Raw genomic sequence first — 23,019 nt, 5'->3', positions numbered from 1 at the left:
TACAAGTGTTTTACAAAGGTAAACCGTTTATTCCAAACGATAATGCTTACATAAAGTCTCTCGTTGGCAAGGTCCTGTGTTGTTGGAAATTTTTGACGTCGGTGCTGGTCTTGCGTCGTCGGGATTTTCGGCGACAATCTGGTCCAGCGTCATAGGGGCCCATGGACAGTGTTGAGCAAAAAGTTCGAAGTCTCGAAAGTCGGTGCACAAAAGACGAAAGGATGCACAAAAAAAAACCGGAGATACACGAACACAAAAGAAGTCTAGTGAAAGTCTTAGTGGAAGCTTAGTGGAAGTCCTGTTGTCCTTGGAATTGGTGCTTTTATGACTTTTTTGGGATCGGCTTTTTGCTAATTGGATAGACCTTACATCATCGTTTTCTAATTGGTCTTCCACCTGTCTCCAGGTGTAAATGGAGCTTTGTAAGGTTCGCGAGAAAGGTCGGCTGGAGATGGTTTATCCGACACCATCATTTTCGACTCTGATCGTGTTTAATTGTTGACTATGACACCTACGCTCATTTTGATATTTTTTTCTAGTTTCGTTTTGCTTTCTACACTGCGTCTTAACTTTAATATTTTAAATTTTCTTCTTTTATCTAAAATTTTGTTTTTCCCATTATTCTTTATGAGCGCTGACATCAAAGTCTGGTATCGCCAATTCAATACTTATATAATTTGCTTTCTTGACGATTTAACTTAACAAGTTTTTTTGTATCTTTCTTTTTGGGGGGCTATTTCCGGGACCTCACAACAGTCTCCAATAATAAAGATATGATTCAAAAATTACTTTAGAAAAAAATATATTTTAAGTTTTAGGTTGAAAACCAGGATTGATTTTTAGAGATTTCTCATGGAATTGCTTTGAATATTCTTCTGAAGCTTATTGATCTGTAGAAGTAATTCAAAAATGATTAATATTTTTTTCAGTTAATGGCCAATGAATTTAAACACATTAAAAAAGTATGTAGAGAGACTAAAATGTCTTCATTTTTACCATGTTGAATCATCATGAACAACAGCCTTCTATTGCAGAGACGAAATTTTATTAGAGGCTATGCCTTTTCAGAAATATGCAAAAACAGTTTAAATTCATCATACATTTTTTGAAGAAATTATGTATTTTTTAAATATTGTCTTGTCACATTTTAAACTGCTAATAAAAGGTTGTCTCTACAGTGAAAGACTTGTTCTGGTGATTTAACATGGTGAAAATGAAGGCATTTTAGTTTTTTCCATTTATTTTATTTATTTATTGATTAATATTGACACAGTTAATGAATACAAATCCAAAAAGTTTATACAATTTATTATTTATGCTTTTTATACTGTTTTATAACTTTTTGAATGAATTAATTCTTCTTATTTCAAAATTAAGTAATCTACTTAATGCTTTTTCTTCTGCCATTGAAACAAAAAGTTGCACCGATTGTGCTGATTTGTTCATTTTGGAGGACAAATGATGAAAAACCATTACAGTTAAATGTGTTCTGGGAAGTATGAAACAAGCAATCAAATATAATCCGCACAATGCTTCTTACACTTGCGGATAGTAATAAATAACATTCAAAAAACAATGTGTGCACTGATTTGCCAAAACTTTCGTTGCCCAAGCGATGCAACTTTGCATCGCTTGGCCATCATCTGCTGTCACATGATCAAATTTGGTCATGTGACATTTGCCACATGTGCCGTTGTTGGCACATGTGGCAAATGTCACATGACAAAATTTCATCAGTCGGTAGTGAAAGTGTTAAGACAAATTTAAGATAAGTATAATAATAATTTGAATTTTCAGGTATTGAGCAGTTACACACAAAACCTTTGGAGCTTGTTTTTTAATCATAAAGCCATATCTGAAGATGTCTCATTTAAAGCTGTGATTCCACAAATTGTTAAGAGTTGTATGGATAAACTTATTAAGGTAGAAAATTCTGCTTTTTTAAAATTTTTTTTGTATGATAGTTTATATAATTCTTTAACATTTAAAGCAACAATTAAACTTAAGATATGTATTCAATCAAATATTTATTTATACCTTTAAATCAAACATATTCTATGTAGTAGAATGTTTCAGATTATTTCACTAAACATAACTGTAATTAAAATTATATGTATAGTAAAACCTAAGTCGAAGTGCATTAACTGGAAGCCATTTACAGGTCCCTGCACAATACATGGGGTTTTCCATATAATGCTGTCTCATTAAATCGAAATTATTGATTCTTTTAACTCAATGCTATTTTCCCATTTACCCTCTGCTCTTTAATGTGTCCATGATCTTCCTTTCTCTTATATTCTGTGTGAATATGAACGATTAAGATAAATGGCTCTTTGTCGAACATGACACCATGCCATTATCACTTCACATTGACATACTTTTTGTCAATAAGGTATTATGCCAACATTCTGATTCGGGCATGAGGGAGCATTTTGACAATGTACTCAAGAGCAAACTGTGTACGATATTGCAAGCATTGTGTGAATTTAGAATGCTTGCAATTGAGAAGCAGATTCTTGAGAAATGGCTTGATAATGGAAAATTTATGGGCACAGAAAAATTGAGAAAATTGTGTATTAAATTTGTTAACTCTAAACTAACTTTAAGTGAGATTTCTCGTAGCCCTTCAACTTTGATTTAACAAGGTTTTACTGTAATACTACAGTTTTTGATAAAACTTATTTATTTTGTTTCATTTAGATTAGTGGCTCTTGAAGTATGGTCTATAGACCCCGGCACACAAATGTGTGCCACACAGTTTGCAGATCGACCTAGTCATTTTTTCAAATTTCTGTGTCAATTAGCTAAGGAAAAGAAGTTTTTTTATGCATTACATGTCTCTTAGGTTACTGGATAGATTGTGTGGCAAAATATTTTGCCTGTTATTAACAAGATTTTTACAGAATAAGAAGTAGACAGACAGAACAGATGATTCACAGTTCGTGTGTGACTGTTTAACTGGTCTGTGAATCGACAACTATTGATTGAGAACTGCTGAAGTAGATGAAATTTCATAATACATTTTTAAATAGATTTATGATTAATGAACTGTTTTCATGACAAGAAGTTATAACATTTATTTTATAAATAGTTCTGTGGCTGCAAAAGTGAAAAATCTGACCCAGGTTTCAGTTTTTTTTTTATCTCTAAGCTAATGAATGGTAGTGGTAATAATGGGTATGATAATTAAAATACCCCCATTCAACACTGACAAGAGAGATATTTAGCAATCCAAATTCAATCAAATTTTGTCTGGCAACATTTTGGGTTATGCAGAAGAGATTTATTTCTGTAAAATAGAAAAAAATTAGTACCAAAGCTCACCACAATGGCAAATTTTAGCACTTTGAATCTTAGTCTATGTGATTTTTGGTTGTGGCACTTGAAAATGTGGTTTATTGAGGATATATTGCAAATTTGGCAGCATTAAAACAAGAGTATTACACTACATGTGAGAAGTGTCACAGAGGATCAGTTATGGTCAACTATTGAATGTAGTATGGAACACTCTTCATCATCATAAAGTTTTACATATTCAGAGTGGAGAACTTGTTGAATAGTATCCTCCACATACTACAGTCTCTGTATAGTCAGAGTGTCTTGTAAAATGTTTGTTGCTTATAGCACCATATATACCACAGTGACAAGTTTTGGTATTAATTTTTTTCCACTGGGTTTATAAAATACTATTTATAAAAGCATTGATCTGTTGGGTATTTGATTATTTGTTATTTTTTATTTAAAAGCAATTAATATGAAATTGACTTTCAAAATGCTAATAATTACTTTTATGATGCAGAAAATTCAATAAATGTATAATTGCATTGTTTAAATGTTTAGGTTGGCTTTCCTTCGAGATCTGATTTCGCCAGTTGCAGTTACTCAAAATTAGATTTTGATAGTGACGAAGATTTCAATGCCTTTTTTGGAAGTAAGTTGAATAATAAACTTGAATTAAATTCATAACAATGTCAAATGTAATAATTGTAATTTTTACATTTTAGAATTTAGGTCTGACGTCTGTGAAACGCTCCGCTGTGCAACGATGGCAAATCCAATCATTACATTTTCTTACGCTTCCGAATGGTTATATATGCAACTGAAGAAGGAGCCTCAAGGTTTACTTTTCTTCATTTTGAAACGTAATTTTTAAGTTTGCTTTTGTTGTAATTGTATTTAACATTTCAGATGCCGAAAATGGATTTTGTAGCATGACAACACCTTTATACTTAGAATGGGAAGCCCTTGCAAATTGTTTAGAAAGTGTAATGGGTAGGATTTTATCTAACGATCTATCTAAGGTGAGTTAAAGTTATATTAGTAAATATAAAAATGTGATGATAATACATAATTCACATTAAATTGGTTTAGTAAATAGACCAAAATTATTCACATTTTTTTCTATATGAAATATTAAAAAAANTATTAATATTTCAGAAATTAAATGAAAAATTTAATATTATTGTTTAAATAACCATTAAAAAAGCAGTATGAATTTATCTTAGATAATTAGAGAATAGCCTAAATACAATACATCGAACTCCCGGTTATCCGTGTTTATTAGTGTACGGGTGTGCACGGAAAACACGAATAATCCAAAATAGTCTTCTAAACTATAGCTTATATATACGTAATTCTAATATATTGGCGATGCACGGATAATCGGGAGTTCGATGTAGTTATAAAATTTAAAAACTTTTTAAATAAATTTTTATCGATTTTATTTCATTTTAAATGCTATCAGAGAAACATACAAATTTCATATTTAGTTAATGGTATACAGTATAGGTCCTACTGTATGCAGGGTCTGGAACCATAGGGATTATTTTGATCTATGTTTATTCTTTTACACCTGATTGCAGATTCTCATAATCAAAATAACATGAATTTTTTCCTTCTTATCTTAGCATAATGCTTTATCTGTTAAAGAACAAAGAAAGTCAACATAACTCTTATGGTTCTAGACTTATGGGACACTATATGTAATGAATAATTGACAAAAGTTTCATTACTTTTTAGTTATTTAGCCTAAACATATTTTGCTAATAAGTATGTACGAGTATATATGGATCCAGGTAGAATGAAGCTAGGGTCAGCTAGCTGGAAAACAGGCACAGAGAAAACCTCAAATTTGTTCTTATTTATCAATATGTAAAATACATGATACGAAGGTGATATAAATTAATTTTTTAATAACTAGTGATAAATGTATTTTTATTTGTTTTACTGATATATATATAACATTTTTGTCTTTCAGACAGAGAAAAACAAGAACCCATATTTTCAACAAACTCGAGTTTTATGTCACCAGCCTCTATACATGTTTAAATATTATCGCTTTATGATAAAATAATAATAGTTATTATAATTCTGTACAGTGCATTCTATACAAGTTTCGTCCATAATATTAACAAAATTTTATTTATATAGCATACTTTTTCTTTTGGGTTTTTTTTATACTTATCAAGTTCTTAAAGATCTTAACTATTTTATTGCATTAAAACATTAGTAAGAGTTAACTCCCTCGGCTGTCGAACTATCCCGATTACGAACAATGTATAATGTATTTGAATCTTTATATTTGTGAATAGCAAATTTTTTATTATTATATAGCAGAACATTTTTATTAAGATGGCTGAATGAATATATGTTGTNTCTTTTAGTTTTGATTGAAATTATCTGAATTTTTGTATGAATTGGGCCAACTAAATTAATAAATCAGTATTTTGGAATGTTACGCAACTTGCATAACATTCCAGGCAACGACATTTAAAAACCATGCATGACACCATCTGTTATAATATTTTATTAAAAATCTTTTTATATTTTTAATTATTATAAAATGGCAAAAAAAACTTAATTTTGCGTGTAGGGACAAGTTTTATAAAAAAAAAAAAAGTTGTAAATGCTAATAACAAGTAATATCTTCATTAAGTCTGACACCACTCGAGATATTACACACGACCCCCTCTTTTTCCCCACCCCATCAACCTTTAACCACTGAAATTTAATAGCATTAATGCCCTTAATACCCAAACCTCCTTGTAAAATTTCAAAATTTTGACAGACATGGGAGTTATTAAGCTTCATAATGAGGAAACAAATTGTGCCCCCCCACATACACTAATATCTATACATATAGAAAAAACCTTCTGAAATTTTTTGCATTTCGCTATGTTTTGAGGTCCTGAGTTGAAAAATGTAAAAAGCTTCAGGGTCATTCTTTTGACTGATTTCCATACTTTTCCTTTGTTACATATAATAGCCAGGAAAGTAAAATTGTTTGAACTTACAAAACAGTTCATTCTAAAATTTTATGAAATCCTTATATCAGTATCAGATATTTAAAAAGTATAAATATAAATATAAAAATATTAGAATATTAAAAATGAATATTTAATAAGTAATTAAAACAATTATTATTACAGTCATCTGCCGAAGATGGAATTAAGCTTCTGAAGGCTGTTTTAAAGTATGAAACTCAGGTAAAATTTTGCTAGAATAAATCTCAATATTTAGGGAATTTTACTTTAGTATTTCTTTTAGTTTTTTTAGTTATTTTGGAAGAATGCCATGATTTTCAGCAGGAAAAAAATGTTCCAAAACTGCTATTCACAGTAACTACAGTGAAATGTGAATAAAATAACCTGCAAAACCAGAAAAAATATTAAGTACAGTCTGATTCCAATATACACAGATTTTACCATATTTTAAATTTTTTGTGCTTGCTTTACATTTTCAGAAATTAGTGATAATTTTCAAATAAGTTTGCAAAGAAAATTCACAAAATATTGAACTAGTTAAAATATAATATACAATTAATTATTTATACTTAATTTTTTTTTAATGATCTTAAATATTTTATACATTTTCTAAAAGTTACATATTTATACTAATTAAATTAAAATAAAGGAAGGAAATTGAATCTGGATAATNGTTCCAAAACTGCTATTCACAGTAACTACAGTGAAATGTGAATAAAATAACCTGCAAAACCAGAAAAAATATTAAGTACAGTCTGATTCCAATATACACAGATTTTACCATATTTTAAATTTTTTGTGCTTGCTTTACATTTTCAGAAATTAGTGATAATTTTCAAATAAGTTTGCAAAGAAAATTCACAAAATATTGAACTAGTTAAAATATAATATACAATTAATTATTTATACTTAATTTTTTTTTAAATTGGAATTTTAATGAAGTACAATGCTTATGGGGTAAAATAGTTATTTAATAAAATAGTTTAGGTAGACCTAAAGAGAGGGATGATGCCTCAGGACCCATGAGCTTTAGGAGGCTCATGCTGTTTGGACAATTTATAATGTGACAGTTGCTGTAGACCAGGATGTCACCAAACTTTTTTCACAACGGGCCATATAACTGAGAGAACGATGAGCACCTGCTGCATAACCATTTTGTTTAATACAATACACTGAATATACAAAAAATAAAGACAACCAACATATTTATTTACCAATACACAAACACAATTGCTGCAGCAAGCTCGTAATCACTTTCCTTAGAAACTTCATCGCTGGTGCTTACACAAAAAGTGCTCTGATATCCAAAGTTGCAAAAAGTTGCCGAATTATTTATTTTACTGATTTTCCTGAAAATTATATTACTGTCAGATGCAAAAATCAGATTGGACCAATTTTGGAAATTTTACTTACACTTATTTTAATTTTTTTTACATAGAAAGTTTATCTACAATCTATGATATTTCTATATAAATAATTATCTTTTAGCTCATTTGTGGTACAGTGCAGCAGCGGGCTGGATGAACTACAGCCATAGTTTGGTGACTCCTGCTGTAGTCTGCTATCATTTTGTGAGAAGGTAAATTTAAACTCTTCATGATATATTAATCATTAGAGTTTAAACTTACTTTCTAGTCATGATTCAAAGCCGTTATTTATCATAACACAAAACAAAAAAATTCCAGCAATGAACTTTCCTGGCAAAAAAATTTAAAATTGTGTGTGATGCCATCTGTTATAAGTTTTTATTTTATAAAACTTTTTGTATTACTAATTATTATAAAATGGCAAAAAGCTTAATTTTGAGGGTAGAGATGAGTTTTATAAAAAATTGTAAATGCTAATAACGAGTAATATCTTCATTAAACCCAAACCAATTTAATATATGGCACATGACCATCTCTAACTCCTCACCCCCTCAACCTTTAACACCAAAATTTACCAGCATCAATCCACTCTAAAACACAAACCAGAGTGGTTTGTGTTTTAGATTTTGCAGAAATTTGCCATACTTTCCCTCTGTTATACAAGGTAGCTTCAAAAAATTCCTGGAATTACGCTGGGTTAGTTAATTAAAGGCAATTAAAAAGTGAACATGTAATGCATGTCATAGTTAAATATATCAGGGATAGAGAAATGCATTCAAACAAATCTGTACTTGTTGCAAAGACGACAACAGTTACCATTTACTGAAGGTCATGTTAGTGCGACATGAAATGGTGTCAGGAAAATGTCTGTGGAAGAACAACATGCAAATATCAAATTTTGTGTTATTGAGAAAAAAATCTCTCTGAGACATTGACGATTCTTCAGGACATCTATGTTGAATCTACCATGAAGCAATCTCAAGTTTATGACTGGCAAAATGTTTTTGTGAGGGATGAGAAAGTATCATTGATGATTTGTGAAGTGGTCATTCATTGACATCAACTTCTGAGGAGAAAGTGTCTGTTGTACATGAGAGGTCAGAGAGACAGCAGTCAATTGAGCCAAGACAGCAGAAATTTTGGTTGGAAGTTGTCATTCTATCCTGCATGATCAATTGAACATGCACTGTGTTTGCCAACCCAAGGTGCCATGAATGCTCATGGCAGACCTCATGCAATTTCTACCTTTTCCCCCAGTTGATAGATGCCATCAAGGGACACCAGTTTAAGAATGCAGATGAGGTTACACAGAGTGTGACATCTACATTGCAGGTGCTGTCATGAGACAGCTTCCAAGAATGTTTTCAGCAGCTATACCAGCATTGACAAAAGTCTATGGTTGCCAAAAGACAATACTTTGAAGAACATGTTGCTTGATTTGTCAATTGTACACATACTTTTGAATAATAAACCAATTCTGGGAACTTTTTGAAGCTACCTTGCATATAACAGCCAGGAAAGTAAAATTGAAAGTAACCTCCTTGTAGTAATGAATTTTAACAATGAGTCGTTGATATTTTTTAAAACATAAACATAATAGCAGATATGTTAAAACACTGTTCCAAGCCATGTATTAAACAGTTTAAAAACTGCTTGAACAATGTCCAGCATGTTAAAAATATCAAACTTTCCTTCTTAACATGAAAAATGTTTAAAATATTACATTACATACATTATATTATGTCTTTTGTGAGAAAATGGCCTAATTACAAGTTTATTCTGTACAAGAGTTTTCATTTGTAGGATCCTTTGATATTATCCTGTGTCATTTCGTGCATATCGGCATTACATGTATTTTTGACACTGGCTCCAGAGTTATTACTTGAAGTTTTAGAAAAAGTAAGTTTTACAAATGCAAAATTTCAATAATGTAAATTTGGAAAGGAGATTTAAATTGTCCAAAATTTTACAGTTGTTTATGTCAGTGGTCTTCAGTCAGCCAGGCCAGACCAAAGCCACTCGGAGTAAAGCTGTCAAAAATGTTCGTCGTCATGCCTGCTCCTTCCTGGTAAAAATATGTAAACAGCATCCCAGATTATTATTGGTAATTTTGATTATATATTTGAGAAATAACAGTTTACTGTGTTTTTGAATTAAAAGTATTTAAATTTGTTTTAGCCCCTGTTTGATCAAATATATCAACACACAAAAAATATCAGTAGCGATCCCGAACAATTGTCACAAATGGAAAAGTGTACATTAATGGAAGCGCTGATACTCCTCAAGTATAAAAAATTAATGTTTAATAAACTTTATCAATTATACAATTTTCAAATTTATAATTTCTTCTCTTTAGCAATGAATTTCAAGATTATAATCGGCAGTCAGCCTTCTTACAGGAGACTCTGGGACCAGTTTCTTCCATCTGGCTCAGTTCTGAACTTGACAGGTATTCCATATTTTTTAATGTGCTGATATTTTGTAAACGTGTCTTAAAATGTTTTGTGTTAAATGCTTTTAGAGCCCTGTCTAATGTCGACCACTTCATGACTCACATTGGGCTTAACAGAGCCCCCAAAGCACCCAGTAATGAAGATGTCGGTGGAATAAACAGATCACAGGTTTGAACCCAATCACTATATTTTATAAATTATTTTAAGCTCAGTTCTTACATAGCTTTCTATTATTTTAAAGATGACTTATTGCGTAAACACAATTCTTGGTGTTATTAGAAGAAGTAAATGGCCAGATGATCCCGATGTAAGTTACATTATATACTTTTTATATTGTAAAATACTTTAAAGAAATTTTAATTATTCTAAAGTTTTATTCTGTTGAAAATTAAGTGAAGTTTGTAATTTGTTATTGAAACTTAAATAAAATTAACATTTTAAAATTTTTGAGTGATTTTGGCTCTTTTGGATATCCCATAAGTCTGGAATAGTAGGAGTCACATTGATCTCTATTCTTTTATGGGTTAAGCATGACACCAAAATAATAGGGAGTGAATTCAAATTTTGATGGTGGGATCTTGTGAGCAGTGTGAAGTTGCCAGAGGTTTGATTTGGTTTATTTGGTTGAGGCAATGCAATATGTGGGCGATGCCTCGCAGGAGGACTTTCTATGGAGAAACTGTGACCTATTTAGGTATTTCAGATATGAAGAAAACCCAGAAAGTACTAAGTGGCTAGCCTGTTGGCCGGGTATGAACCCATCCCATGACCAATTACCAGCATTTGGTAGATTTATTTGCTTGGTCACTTGTGGGCTTGACAAAGCTTAACAGGCTGTATCTAGATCGTCTTGCATGACAGGTGTGAAGTCTGAATGCATCCCATTAATTAATTAAACTCCTTGACGACTTCACACTGATCACAAGGTTCCACCATTGAAATTTGAATTTGTTCCTTCTTATTTGATGTCATGCTTTACCTGTAAAGTAATAGAGATCAACATAATTCCTGTGGTTCCTTACATAAGTGACATGCTGTATATTATTCAGACATGGCAGTTTTTTATGAGGATATAACATTTATTGAATACCAAATGCTTTCAGCTTTTAAACTCGTCTTTAGAATTGTATCTTTAAATTTGAAAGAACATTCACTGTTCTTTCAAATTTGTACCAACATTTGTACCAACACATTATTTGTACCAAATGGAACATGCAAAGAATATCAATGGAAGAAAAGATGATTTCTTAAGAACAGCCGAAGTATTTGTGAATGGAGATGTCAAAGGTCATGTCATAAATATTAAAGGATTTTAGATCCATGTTTACGATTCAGGAAAATAATGTGATGGTTTGTTTTGCTAATATTCACTAGGGTCAAAACACTATTCAGTTGTGGCAGCACATACATTTGCTACTTAAATATTTTTATTTATCTATAAATAGTGAAAAATTAAAACACTCACTGCACATTTCAGTAGTCACTGCAAAATTTGCAAACCCAATTTATTTATTTAATAATACTTAAAGAAAATACTTTCAGAACTTTCCAAGCAAAAAAATTTTAAATTGTATGTGATGCCATCCGTTACAATAGTTTATTTATAAAATGGTGATAACCTTAATTTTGAGGATAGAGACTAGTTTTATAAAAAAAATTAATGAAAATGCTAATCATGTCATTAAGTCCGACCTACTTGAGATACAACACACAACCTCTCTCTATTTCCCCATCATCTCAACCTATAACCACCAAAATTTAGTAGCATCAATCCACACAATATACAAACCTCCTTGAAAAATTTCAGAAATTTGCAACAGAAAACACTGGAGTTATCAAGCTTCAAAGTGGATAAATAAATTGTACCCCTCCACACATTAGCATCCATGCATACTGAAAAAACACCAAATTTTTTTGCATTTCTGAACATTTCAAGAATGGGAAAATCTTGGGGGTCTTTTTGGCCACTTGCCATATTTTCCCTCTATTATATATAACAGTGGAAAAGTAATTAAATATTTAGCTGGAGCCAGAGCCAGAGCCAGAAAATTTACCTAGAGTGGAACCACAATCAGAACCCCACCCCTATCAAAGCCAGATAATTGAATTTTTGTATTTTTCAGGTTGCCAGATCGGGCGGTTTTCTTTGTCCCGATGCCGTCTCTGCAGAGACAATCTACTTCAGAAATCCGGCAACTCCACACGTTTATCCTCTGTTAAAAGGACTTTTTTCGTTGATTGGGTAAACAAAATTCAGTTCATTTCTACACAGAATAAGATTTTGTTGAATTTAGAGTCATGTTCTCTCTGTTCTTGCAGTGTTTTAAATAAGTTGTGGATTCCAGAAAACAGAGAGAAGATCCATGCCGGATTTACCTTTTCTTTGGATATGTTGGAATCTGAAAAGAATTTACTATTACCAGGTACTGCATGAAGTTTTTTATTAATAAAATAGAGAAAAAAACAACAAATTGAATTGAATATTTAACAAATTTAAATGTAAATACAGTACAGCCATGCTAATCCACACTAATTGAGATCACTGGTAGTTTGGATTAAGGGGATATGATAGTAAGGATATGATGCTTATGCTTTGAGGCTATTTTTTACTGTTGTAAGCTACTTTATGGCAGCAAATAGAGGTTAGAATTGTTAAGTCAAATGGGGTCACAGAAATGATGAGCAGCAATACTCACAACACATGACTTATGTTTACTTTACAAGTGAGCTGCAAATGTACTGTTTAAAAGTCCCTTATAGTATTTTAGGGTAATGATAAAAGCTGTTGGATTAGCATGATTGTATTATATAATTTCGGTAGACTTTCCCAGCCATTATACACTATAACAGGGAAAGTACTGTGTGGAGATCTGTCAAATTTTAACACTCAGCATTTTGACACTCAAGAAATCCAAAAATGTAAAAATTGCTTACAAAATTGTGTGTGTGTATGTGTAATTTGTATTATAACTTGGACTGGTGAACCAAAACTTGGCAAGATTATTTTTATGTATGAGGATGGATACTATTAAAATTTGATGGTAAATGTCAGTGGGTTGGGTTATCTTGAGTGGGATCAAATGTAATGAAAATTTTACTTATTGGCATTTACAATTTTTTTAAAAAACCAGTCTCTTCCATCAGAATTAAGTCTCTATTAAGCATCTTTTTATAATAATCAATAATATAAAAATTATGTTTTATGAAATCTTGTAACAGATGGCATCACACATAGTTTTAAGTTTTAGTATTTTTTTAACTTAAGTCTTTTTATAAATGCAGATTTTTATCATAATTTAACAAAATTATCCCTTTAAAGCTTTATTTGTTTCGGGAAACGCGACATGTGGGCAATCTGCTGATGGATGCCTCCTAGAAGGACTTTCTAAGGAAAATGCACCCGTTTAGGTATTAGGAACTTGAAGAAAACCAGAAAAATTCCATGTTGCTGGCCAGGTGCAAACCCTTGACCACACTACTGTGATTTATAGATCATGGCAGAAACTATCATCATTCAATGATTTCATCCACTTTGCAACTGGTGGGTGCCATATCAAATGCACCCATCATTGGATTTCACATTAAATATAAATGATTGGATCGTGTACTATGCTCGAAAGTGACTAATGTTTCCACCAAAAAACCCATGTGATCTCGCCAATAGAGATTGGTTTTGTGGGTGTGAGGTAAACAATTTGAGCAACTTACGTAGAAACTGATATTTTCTTTCTGAATATCTTTGTGGGGGAGGCTTCTATGTGGGGTGTAAATCTCTATTCTCACATGCAGGTGTAAATATAGTGCATGCAAGAAAGGAGATTTACACTTCACAAAACAGATTTTCATTTTTGAGATGTTTGAGCATGGCCTGTGCCATTTTACAAATCGACTAGCATGACTTAAATTTCTGCTGTCTTTCATAGGTTTGAATGTTTCTTTGGACAACGTGGAATCTGGTGACCGACAGCCTTGTGACAGAATGCAAAATTTCTTATTTACAATTCATGATAATTGGTAAGTACATTATATGTATATATATCCTTTTGCTATATATATATTTTGCAATGCAGCATTTAACAAGTGTAAACTGAGGAGGGAACCATAGGCAAGTGGCTTCGAGTTGTCTTAAACTGCAGTTTAATGTGCTTTCTTGCAATTAGTTGTATTATACCAGTTTGTTCTGTAAAATTCTGTAGATATTTTGTTCACAACAGAAATTTCTTAAATAAATCTACATAAATTAAGTCGTGGTCTGTCTGCACTTACTAAAAGAGATTTGATTGTTTCTGGTGGCTTGAAAATAGTATGCTATGGCACACATTATTTTTAAGATATAAAACATTATAATATAAAAATTAGCAAAAATTTTACATTTAATTTCTTTAATAATTTTTAAAAGGGTGTTTGTTTGATAAACAAAGTCTATAGTGGCATTTCACAAAAGGTGGGGATAGAAATATGCAATCACCATCATTCAGTAACCACTGGTGTGTACAGTTTTGTTTACCAAGATGCGATACTCACACCTTTGGGAGTATGCAAAGATTTTTAATGGGGTATATACGTAAAAGTTTTGCAGTTGCTAATCGGCTTTAAATCAGTTTTCTCAATTTAAAAAGTTTCTATCATGATAATCCAATACTTTCCAGACCCCAGTCTTTAAAAGCTGCTAATTTTAATTTTTTTTTAATGATCTTAAATATTTTATACATTTTCTAAAAGTTACATATTTATACTAATTAAATTAAAATAAAGGAAGGAAATTGAATCTGGATAATGAGTTATTGAATTCTAATATAATTTCAACAAAAGACATTAATTGTATAACAGACATTCTTTTCACATTTATTCCCCTGGAAGATAGGATTAATATTCTGATTCTAGAATTACAAGAAATAAGAAATAAATTAAAGAACAAATTGGTGGAAACAAATGAAATTAACACGGAGATATCGACATTTGATAGATTTCCTTTCCGAAAAAGATGAGAATTTGTATTTAGTGAGTGTAAAACACGAGGTCAATGATCTCGAAGAAGGTAACAAAACAACTACAAATGGATAACAAATAAATCTCGAAGCAGTGATGCGTTACACATTTATGGGGCCCAGGTGAATTTGAATTAGGGGTCTCATGTACTGTGTTGACTTCAGGGGAAAATATTTTCTTATAAAAAAAATTGGTTTTAGCTCCCTATTAGTGGGGGGTTAACTGTTTTGCTCATGGATAATGCTTCATTGTCTTGAAGGAAGAAATTTAGATTTGACTCTTGAGGTAAACGGAGTTTTGTTAATGGGTTGAACCCCCTAAACCAGAGGGAGTTATCCCTATAAGAGTTTTCTTTGTATCAATCCTTATTTCGAGAGATTTAAAATAATTCATCTGATACCATTTTTTTTTCCATCTTATTAAATACAATTTCATTGTGAAGTTGGAAAAAGAAATAGAACAAAGTCACTGTTTCAACAAAACGAAGAATTAATATGATGATAAAACCTGATACCAAAATCAGACCCATACTAGTAAGATTATGTCTGCAGTTACCAAATTACACAAGGAAATTACAGTACTTTCATATATTATTAAATGACATATAATCAACTAAACTCTTAGGCTATAATTACTAATTATTTTGCATTAAACTTTGTTTATTAGTTACCACATTTTGGGCAATGCAGGACCAAATTTGGGACTTGAGTTCTATGGACAGCCTGGCTTGGCATCGCAGATCTTGACGTCGGTATTTGCCGATCTGCACCACGTGCCAGACTACAGACTGAGGCCCATTGTTCATATCCTTTGGTATCTTAATTGTATAGAGTAAAACTTTCCTGAATGGGAAACACATTCTGATTTACACAGGTTTTACTGTACATACTTTTCCCACCAATGTTAATGGCCTTGACTGCTTTACGTGTATTCCTCAAGCCTTTCATTCAGTACTGTTCCCACCAGTATGAAACGCAAGCACTGATTCCTGTTCTGCAGCAGTTGTGTCCCTTTGTCTTTCAGGTGAGGTCCTGTTTCTGTTTTTGTTTTTCTACATGTCAATGGAGTTGACCAGTTTTCAACTTTGTAACTTTGATACTTTTGCAGAGGCTGAGAGAAAAGTGGTCTGTCTTGCAGCAGCGATATAGGACTAGGTGAGTTTCTGGTTGAGAATTATTACGTCACAGAATGCAGTTTGTGTATATTGGTTCATTTCAGCTCCTCCCATGAGAACGACTCCAGTGAAACCCAAGAAGTGTTAGAAGATCAGCTGACGCGCCAGCTCAGCAGGGAATATTTGGATCTGTTGGGTAATTAAATGGTTCTTTTGTCATCTGCTTATGTTGTGTGCATTGGTAAGTTGGCACTTTTTACTTTAGGTGTTGTCATGACTGGAGGGAAAAAGAACGTGGAGCAGTTTGTGGAGGTGATGGACGAAGATGTGGAGATAAGGCCTAATCCTCAATCTGACGTCCTGAGTGAATTGGGGATTCGAGCACTGAAAAACAAGGTAAGTATAGTGTAAGGTAATTGATGGCAAAAGCGAGTTTTTGCTAATCTATGCCACATTTACACCTTGCAGAAAATATGTGCATACATCGTTTCCATAGTATTCAATGCCCTGCACTGGATAGACACGCTAACTTGCATCAAGAGCATCCCCCTGTGTTTGCCCATTCTTAAACAGGTAAGCCCCATGGTTTGATAACTTTTGTGAGTTTGTGTAATTATGTGGTTGTTACCGTGTCTTTTCAGCTCATGGCAGAAAACTTGATCATCCAGCAGCAGGAAGCATCTTTCTTCTTGGAGTGCGTTCTGTTTGGCCTTAAAGAACTGGGAGAACATGCCGCCAATGAGGCTTTCCTGGTGGGTTTGGGTGTCCAGGTATATGAGTTGCTGCGCCCTGCCTTCCCCGTTCTGAGGGACGTTCTCTCGCACTACACCGAATGCTCTCCAGATCAGTTGCAGGTAAATCGAATACATAATGGAGTATTATTGGAACACACTGCATGTGCAGGTGCACACGCCCTCATAAGCTGGTAGACAAAAGTAAGCAGAATGAATGGAATCCTGCTCAATTATTTTTGAAAAAATTAATATAGTCTGATAGCTTCAATAAAAGTTAGCAGACAGGCAAACAAATAATGAGGAAAATAAATACCTAATGAAATAAACCAGCAGCAAGTTGCTCAGATTTCCTGGCGACATTTAAAATTTTGGTAGTGCCATCCGTTATCATATTAAGAAACTTTTTGTTTTTAACTATTATAAAACGGCAAATAGCCTAATTTTGAGGGTAGGGACAAGTTTTATAAAAATTGTAAATGCTAATAACAAGTAAAATTGTCATTAAGTCCTACTGGAGATACACATGACCCCTTTATCTCCCACTCCTTCGACCTTTAATAACCAAAATTTAATAGCATCAATCACATTTCTTTAATTTTTCGATGTTTCCAGGTGTCCTAAGTCTAAAAATGTAAAAATCTTTGGGGGTAAAAAAAAAATGAAAAGAAATTCGGGGATAATTTCTTTATATATAAATGTTAGTGTGTGGGGGGCATGATTTTGTTCACCCTCTTTGAAGCTTAATAACCCCTGTGCTTTTTGTCGAAAATTTCTGAAATTTTCCAGGGAAGTTTGTGTATTAGGGAGGTGGATGCTATTAATTTTTGGTGATTAAAAGTCGAAGGGGTGGGGAGATAAAGGGGGTCGTGTATATCTCCGATAGGGTGGGACTTAGTGACGATTTTACTCGTTATCATCATTTATAATTTTTTATAAAACCCTTTTCTACCGTCAAAATTGAGCTTTTTGCCATTTTATGGTAATTAAAAATATAAAAAGCTTTTTCAATAAAATATCGTAACAGATGGCGCCACCAAATGTCGCCGGGAAACTTAAGCAACTCGTTGATGGACTTTTTCGAACTGAAGCCAAATTAGTAAAATGTAAACAATTATTTTCTAATTTTATATAGTATTTTTTAACGGACGGATTAAGCAATGACGGAACTGGGTTGCATTTCATATGGAATTTGAGGTGGAGGGCATATATTTTAATTGAACGAGATTAAAAATAGCAGCCTTGCGTCACAATAAACAATTGCTGTTTCTGCTTGCTTTTGTCTCGTTTTGCCTGTTTAAAAGGATAGTAGTGTAATCGGAATAGGGGCGTCGACGAGTTCGTTTAAACGGGAGAACGTAACCGGTTCCTTGTTTTAACGCAGGAATAAATAACAATTAAAGAACTCTTTATTTTGTTTTCTAAATCGCGAAAAACTCGAGACGACATAACCCGTCTACGTCACACATTCGCGATACACAAATACAATAGCATAGGAGTGATAAGTGTGACGTGTTTTGTACAGAACTTCGAAGACAAGATCTTGAACGTTCCTGCGGGAAAGCAGCTGCCGGATAAAAGGAAGAAGGACATGTTTCGAAAGTTGGTCAAGGACATCGTCGGGGTAAGTTCCCCCCTCTCTAACTAAATTAAGTTTATAAATTCTCCCCTTTGTTTCGTGAAATAAAGAAAGAATTTCCCCCTTTGTTTTCGTCTTTTCCAGAAAAACGTGGGACGGCGTTTCTCCCGTCCGGTGGACATCCGGAACTTGCCCCGCTCTCCACCTCGCCTCCGCCCCCAACCTCCGGAGATGGACCATCTGGGATTGGTGGAACTCTTCCAGCCCGCCTCCCGACCCGCCCCTTCCTCGGGCGCGGGTTTCCCGTCCGGATCCGCCCTGTAGATAGGGTCCGGGTCCGGCGTCACCATCTGTAAATACGCATCGCAGTCGGTATTTTATTATGTAATAAACGTGTATGGTTATTTGTTTAGACACGTCTCCGCGATTTTGTAACCCGGAAGTGACGAACACCATTTTTATAAATTTCTCTCCGTTCGTGTGGGGAAGGTCAAACTGCTTCGGACCGACAGAAAAATTTGGAGGCTCCCCGCCGGATTTTTCCGTTTCGAACCGTCGTGACGTCGACAGTCGACGTCACAATGGTTTGGGTGGCACTGACCGTCGCGTTGTTCCAGTTTGTCGGCTCCTACCTGTTTCCGGATAGCGAACGTCGACCCGTCGTAAGATCTTAAGAGGAAATGTACAGTACAGTACTCTGTCCCGTTTCTTGTGTTACGTAATAGTAATGGTTGTACGAAAATTCTTCCGGTCCTAGAAGGAAGAGAACGACGACACTACCTTCCCGGGACGAATATTTCGACCCATGTCCACTCTCTCCGCCCGACCGCGGGCCGCCACCGTGGCCCACTGCCCGGGCTCCGGGCCCCGACGGCACCCTTCCATGCCGCATCGAAGGGCTTTCAAGTGGGCCCGCAGGGTCAGATCCGGGTCGCCCAGGGTGGGGCCGAAGACGTAGTTCCAGTCTCGTCGATCCGGAGACCGGGCCCAGCGGGCCAGCGAGTCGGCGTCCAGGGCGTACAGCGAGTCCAGGGGGTGCAGTTTCAGCCCGGCCGCCCGGGCCAAGGTGCCGGTGACGTGGACGTCGTCCACCCAGAAGTAGGGGAGGAGGCGGGAGGCGCGGACCAGTCGACGGGCGGCCGAGGGCCCGAGCAGGTAGGCCCACCCCGAACAGAAGTCGGGGAAGTGGGAGTCGGGATACTCTCGTTCCGAGACGTACCACTTGCTGCCAGGGTGGCGCACCACCGCCATCTTCCGGTGCACGTAGCAGGACAGGTGGTCGTCTTGAGGAAGTCGCTCGATGACGCTCTTCAGCCGGAAGTAGTGGACGAATATGTCGTCGTCCATCTTGAGCAGAAGGCGGGCCTCCGAGCAGCGTTCCGAGGCCCAGGTCAGGCCCATCAGGTGCTTATAGGTCAGGTTACGGTAGGAGTCGACGAAGTCTCCTCGCACCACGTCGCGGTGTCGGCGAGCCTCCTCTTCCAGCGCCGTCCGCATCGACCCGGGTTCCACGTCGCCCAGCAGGAACACCAGTCTGACTCGGGGGGCCGTACGGGCCCACATCTTTCGCAGCAGCCGTCGCAGGGGCCCGTGGTCGGGCGCCGAGTGCACCAGCGCCACCAGAGGTACCGGCCGGCCCGGAGGACAATCGGGCGGCCTCTGCAGGTAGCGGAAGGAAGGAGGATTCGCGACGCTTTCGGGGGAAGAGGAGGGAGTCGGAAACCACTTCCGGTTCCGAGTCCCGGGCCCCAGGGCCAGCCACATGACCAGGACCAGGCTGAGGGCCAGGACTGCTCTGACCCGCGTCCGAGCGCAAATCCACATTTTGGGCGATCGGGCGGCCGACCGAACCGGATTCGACGCCCCCGTGCGGCCGACGGCGTAGGCGACGCCCCGGGAAATGTTCGGTCGAATTTTACCTCTACGAAAGCGGCGGGACCAGCACTTAAATGTCGCCGCCGTCGCCATCTGGTGGAGAAAAATCGGATTGTTTTGGGATTTTGTTATAAAAAAACTTTATAAGTTTAGTTGTTATAAAATGGCAAAATGCTTAATTGTGAGGGTAGAGATGATTTTATAAAAAAATGTAAATGTTAATAACGAGTAAAATCTTCATTAAGTTCGACCCTACTCGAGACGTGATCCACCATCTCTCGATCTTTACCAAAATTTAATAGCATCGGACCTCCAAATATAGAAACTTCATAAAACATTTAACACATAGCGCTGAGAATATTTATTAAATCCCAAACGTTTTCAGCCTAATGTATGATGGCCTGTTCCATTAGGCTGGAAAACGTTTGGGATTTAATAAATATTCTCAGCGCTATAAGGTGTTAAATGTTTTATTTTAAAAGGAAGCTGAGTTTGATATACAATTTATAGAAACTTCCCCGCAAAATTTCAAAGATTTTCGACAAAAGTAATAGAAATAATTCAGCTTCAAATTGAGTGAACAATATCGTGCCCCCCCACGCCCATACAGATAAAACCTCCAATTTGTTTTCTTTTTTTTTCTTGTATTTCTCAATGTTTCATGATCCCACAAGTCCAAAAATGTTCTCGGTTCCCCTCTGTTATGTATACAGAGTTGGGAAAGTAAAATGCATATTTTTCCATCTTCTAAACATGATAAACATTCAGACGCAAGCCAAACTATATACAGTACGTACACATCCACCTATGTACAGCACGGCACAAATATGGCGCAGGAGCGATGACATTCATGGAAGTTCTCTATAGAGATGCACATCACTTTTTATTAGAATCCTTAATCGTGAAGGATTGTTAGGAGTCCTCTTTAACAAGAGGACTCCTAACAATCGTGCCGTCATAGGGCTGAAAGAATTGAAAGTCCAATGTTTCGCGAGCGGATTAATTTTCATTCATCGGTTCATTACATTTTTTTCTAGCCATCCGTGAGAGTTTCGCGTGTTTTTCACTAGAAACGCCTTTTAGTATTCCGAAAAATGGTTTATTTATGTATTCGATGATTTTTTTTATTGATGACTTAATTTATTAACTTAAGATCACTTACATTTTAGAGTTTATTAATCTAATGTTAATTTAAACTTGTAACTATCTCGGGCCTGGTAAAGAACGGCAGAATTTGAATATATTGTAACTATTCGGAGTACTACGGACTCGTATGTAGATGAAAGAATAGACGAGTTAATTAAATTGCAGACGGTAGTAATGACTAAACTAGATTATCCGGGTCTCTTTTTTAAACCTGTGTTGTTGTTGAAAAAGTGGTGCATTCGAGTTTATTTCTTGTCTTATTATTTTAAAGTTCGATTTATCTCTCTGGTATGTACACATTCGGAAACAAATTTCGCCCGTGCATATATTTTCTGAGATCGCTTATTTTTAGTTTATCTTAAGCATAAATTTCCGGAAAAGTAATGAAAATCGACGACAAGCAAGAATGGGATGTTCACAGTATTTTTAAATATTTAAAATTGTCTCGTAGTCTCAAATGAGTATTTGTGTCAGACAGATAGAAAATGTACTTATTTGCGATAGTCGCCGAGGTCTCCTTTCGTGACGCCAAAGTCGGTGAGAGTTTTCTTGGAATGCGTATTCGGTTATTTGCGATCGAAAACGAATGACCCGCACACTGGTATCATTTTAGGGAATTAACAGTAGTATTGGTGCTACCGGCGTTTATCTCGGTTTGTTTGTCTTTCTCATTGGTTTAGACGAGAATTCTCGAAGAACTCTAAAAATAAAATAATAATCGCTATTACGTTGAGGTGCACTGCAACTAGCTGTTTAGATGTAGGCCTACAGATTTGGTAGAATCGGGAACGAATCCGACAGGTCGAAGAACCCAAGGAATTCTTCGGGGAAAGGTTCGTCCCGGTTTGAGTTCGGTCAGACCTACAATAAGGTGGTGAGGGACGGGGCCCGACATATCCGGACGGACCAACCCCCGAAAAATTCATGGGGATTTTTTCGACCCGTTCGGATTCGAGCCCGGGTCCCCCAGAGCGGTAGGCTGTCACCTTGACCGCTCGACCATCCGGCCGTCTAATTAAAAACACTAATAAAACAGCCCTATGCTCAAAAAATTCCTCATACAGCTCATCAAGGTTAACAAATTCTTTCAATTTTAATATATATCGACAGCATTTTCAAAGTCAGAATATTCTAGTTGTAATTACAGTAGAGCCTCGATTATCCGACCCCCTATCAACCGACCGTCCTGGTTGGCAAATTTCAAATGTCCGCTAGTGATGTGGCGCTACAATATTTGGCTATGTCTTGGCTACTTTAATATTATTTTTACGTGTTTTAGCTGGCAATAGTGGATCGACCATGAAAGGGAGCCAGTATTTAAACGAAGCTTAACTTTCTAATTTTTAACGATACAATAGCGATGATTATTATTTAAAATTTTTGTTAGGCTTAACATCGATGAAAATTCAACGCAAAGTAGGTTAATAGCGATATACTAATATACTAATTACATGGGATATAATAATATACTACACTAATAATGGATTTTTTCATACTTTTCG

General features: G+C 35.3%; 2 protein-coding genes across 2 annotated transcripts in view; one reads left to right on the top strand and one right to left on the bottom strand.

The window, feature by feature from the left end:
• LOC111627567 (exportin-5-like) overlaps positions 1–18,908 on the top strand; it is a 40,086-nt gene extending 21,178 nt beyond the window's left edge. Inside the window, exons 5-27 of the mRNA XM_023371168.1 lie at positions 1,798–1,923; positions 3,841–3,931; positions 4,005–4,118; positions 4,189–4,301; positions 6,429–6,485; positions 9,434–9,529; positions 9,603–9,734; positions 9,809–9,915; positions 9,987–10,079; positions 10,152–10,251; positions 10,325–10,390; positions 12,207–12,325; positions 12,403–12,506; positions 14,007–14,097; positions 15,739–15,875; positions 15,998–16,095; positions 16,180–16,226; positions 16,291–16,382; positions 16,452–16,582; positions 16,655–16,759; positions 16,828–17,040; positions 18,443–18,541; positions 18,641–18,908. Coding sequence (XP_023226936.1) covers positions 1,798–1,923; positions 3,841–3,931; positions 4,005–4,118; positions 4,189–4,301; positions 6,429–6,485; positions 9,434–9,529; positions 9,603–9,734; positions 9,809–9,915; positions 9,987–10,079; positions 10,152–10,251; positions 10,325–10,390; positions 12,207–12,325; positions 12,403–12,506; positions 14,007–14,097; positions 15,739–15,875; positions 15,998–16,095; positions 16,180–16,226; positions 16,291–16,382; positions 16,452–16,582; positions 16,655–16,759; positions 16,828–17,040; positions 18,443–18,541; positions 18,641–18,820 — 2,511 coding nt within the window. The 3' untranslated portion in view covers positions 18,821–18,908. The remainder of the gene's footprint in view (positions 1–1,797; positions 1,924–3,840; positions 3,932–4,004; positions 4,119–4,188; positions 4,302–6,428; positions 6,486–9,433; positions 9,530–9,602; positions 9,735–9,808; positions 9,916–9,986; positions 10,080–10,151; positions 10,252–10,324; positions 10,391–12,206; positions 12,326–12,402; positions 12,507–14,006; positions 14,098–15,738; positions 15,876–15,997; positions 16,096–16,179; positions 16,227–16,290; positions 16,383–16,451; positions 16,583–16,654; positions 16,760–16,827; positions 17,041–18,442; positions 18,542–18,640) is intronic.
• A 341-nt stretch (positions 18,909–19,249) lies between these two features.
• LOC111627558 (acetylgalactosaminyl-O-glycosyl-glycoprotein beta-1,3-N-acetylglucosaminyltransferase-like) lies at positions 19,250–20,325 on the bottom strand. The gene has a single exon (XM_023371156.1). It carries the CDS (start codon positions 20,318–20,320, stop codon positions 19,250–19,252), a length of 1,071 nt encoding a protein of 356 aa, XP_023226924.1. The 5' UTR covers positions 20,321–20,325.
• Between the last annotated feature and the right edge of the window lie 2,694 nt (positions 20,326–23,019).

This window comes from Centruroides sculpturatus, unplaced genomic scaffold, assembly GCF_000671375.1.
Source record: "Centruroides sculpturatus isolate CEXI.00-Female unplaced genomic scaffold, Cexi_2.0 scaffold363, whole genome shotgun sequence".
Lineage (NCBI taxonomy): Eukaryota > Metazoa > Arthropoda > Arachnida > Scorpiones > Buthidae > Centruroides > Centruroides sculpturatus.
This window is presented reverse-complemented; position numbering and strand designations above follow the sequence as displayed.

Excerpts from the sequence above, each read along its gene's own strand:
- LOC111627558 (XM_023371156.1), bottom strand. The coding sequence starts at position 20,320 with ATGTGGATTTGCGCTCGGACGCGGGTCAGAGCAGTCCTGGCCCTCAGC.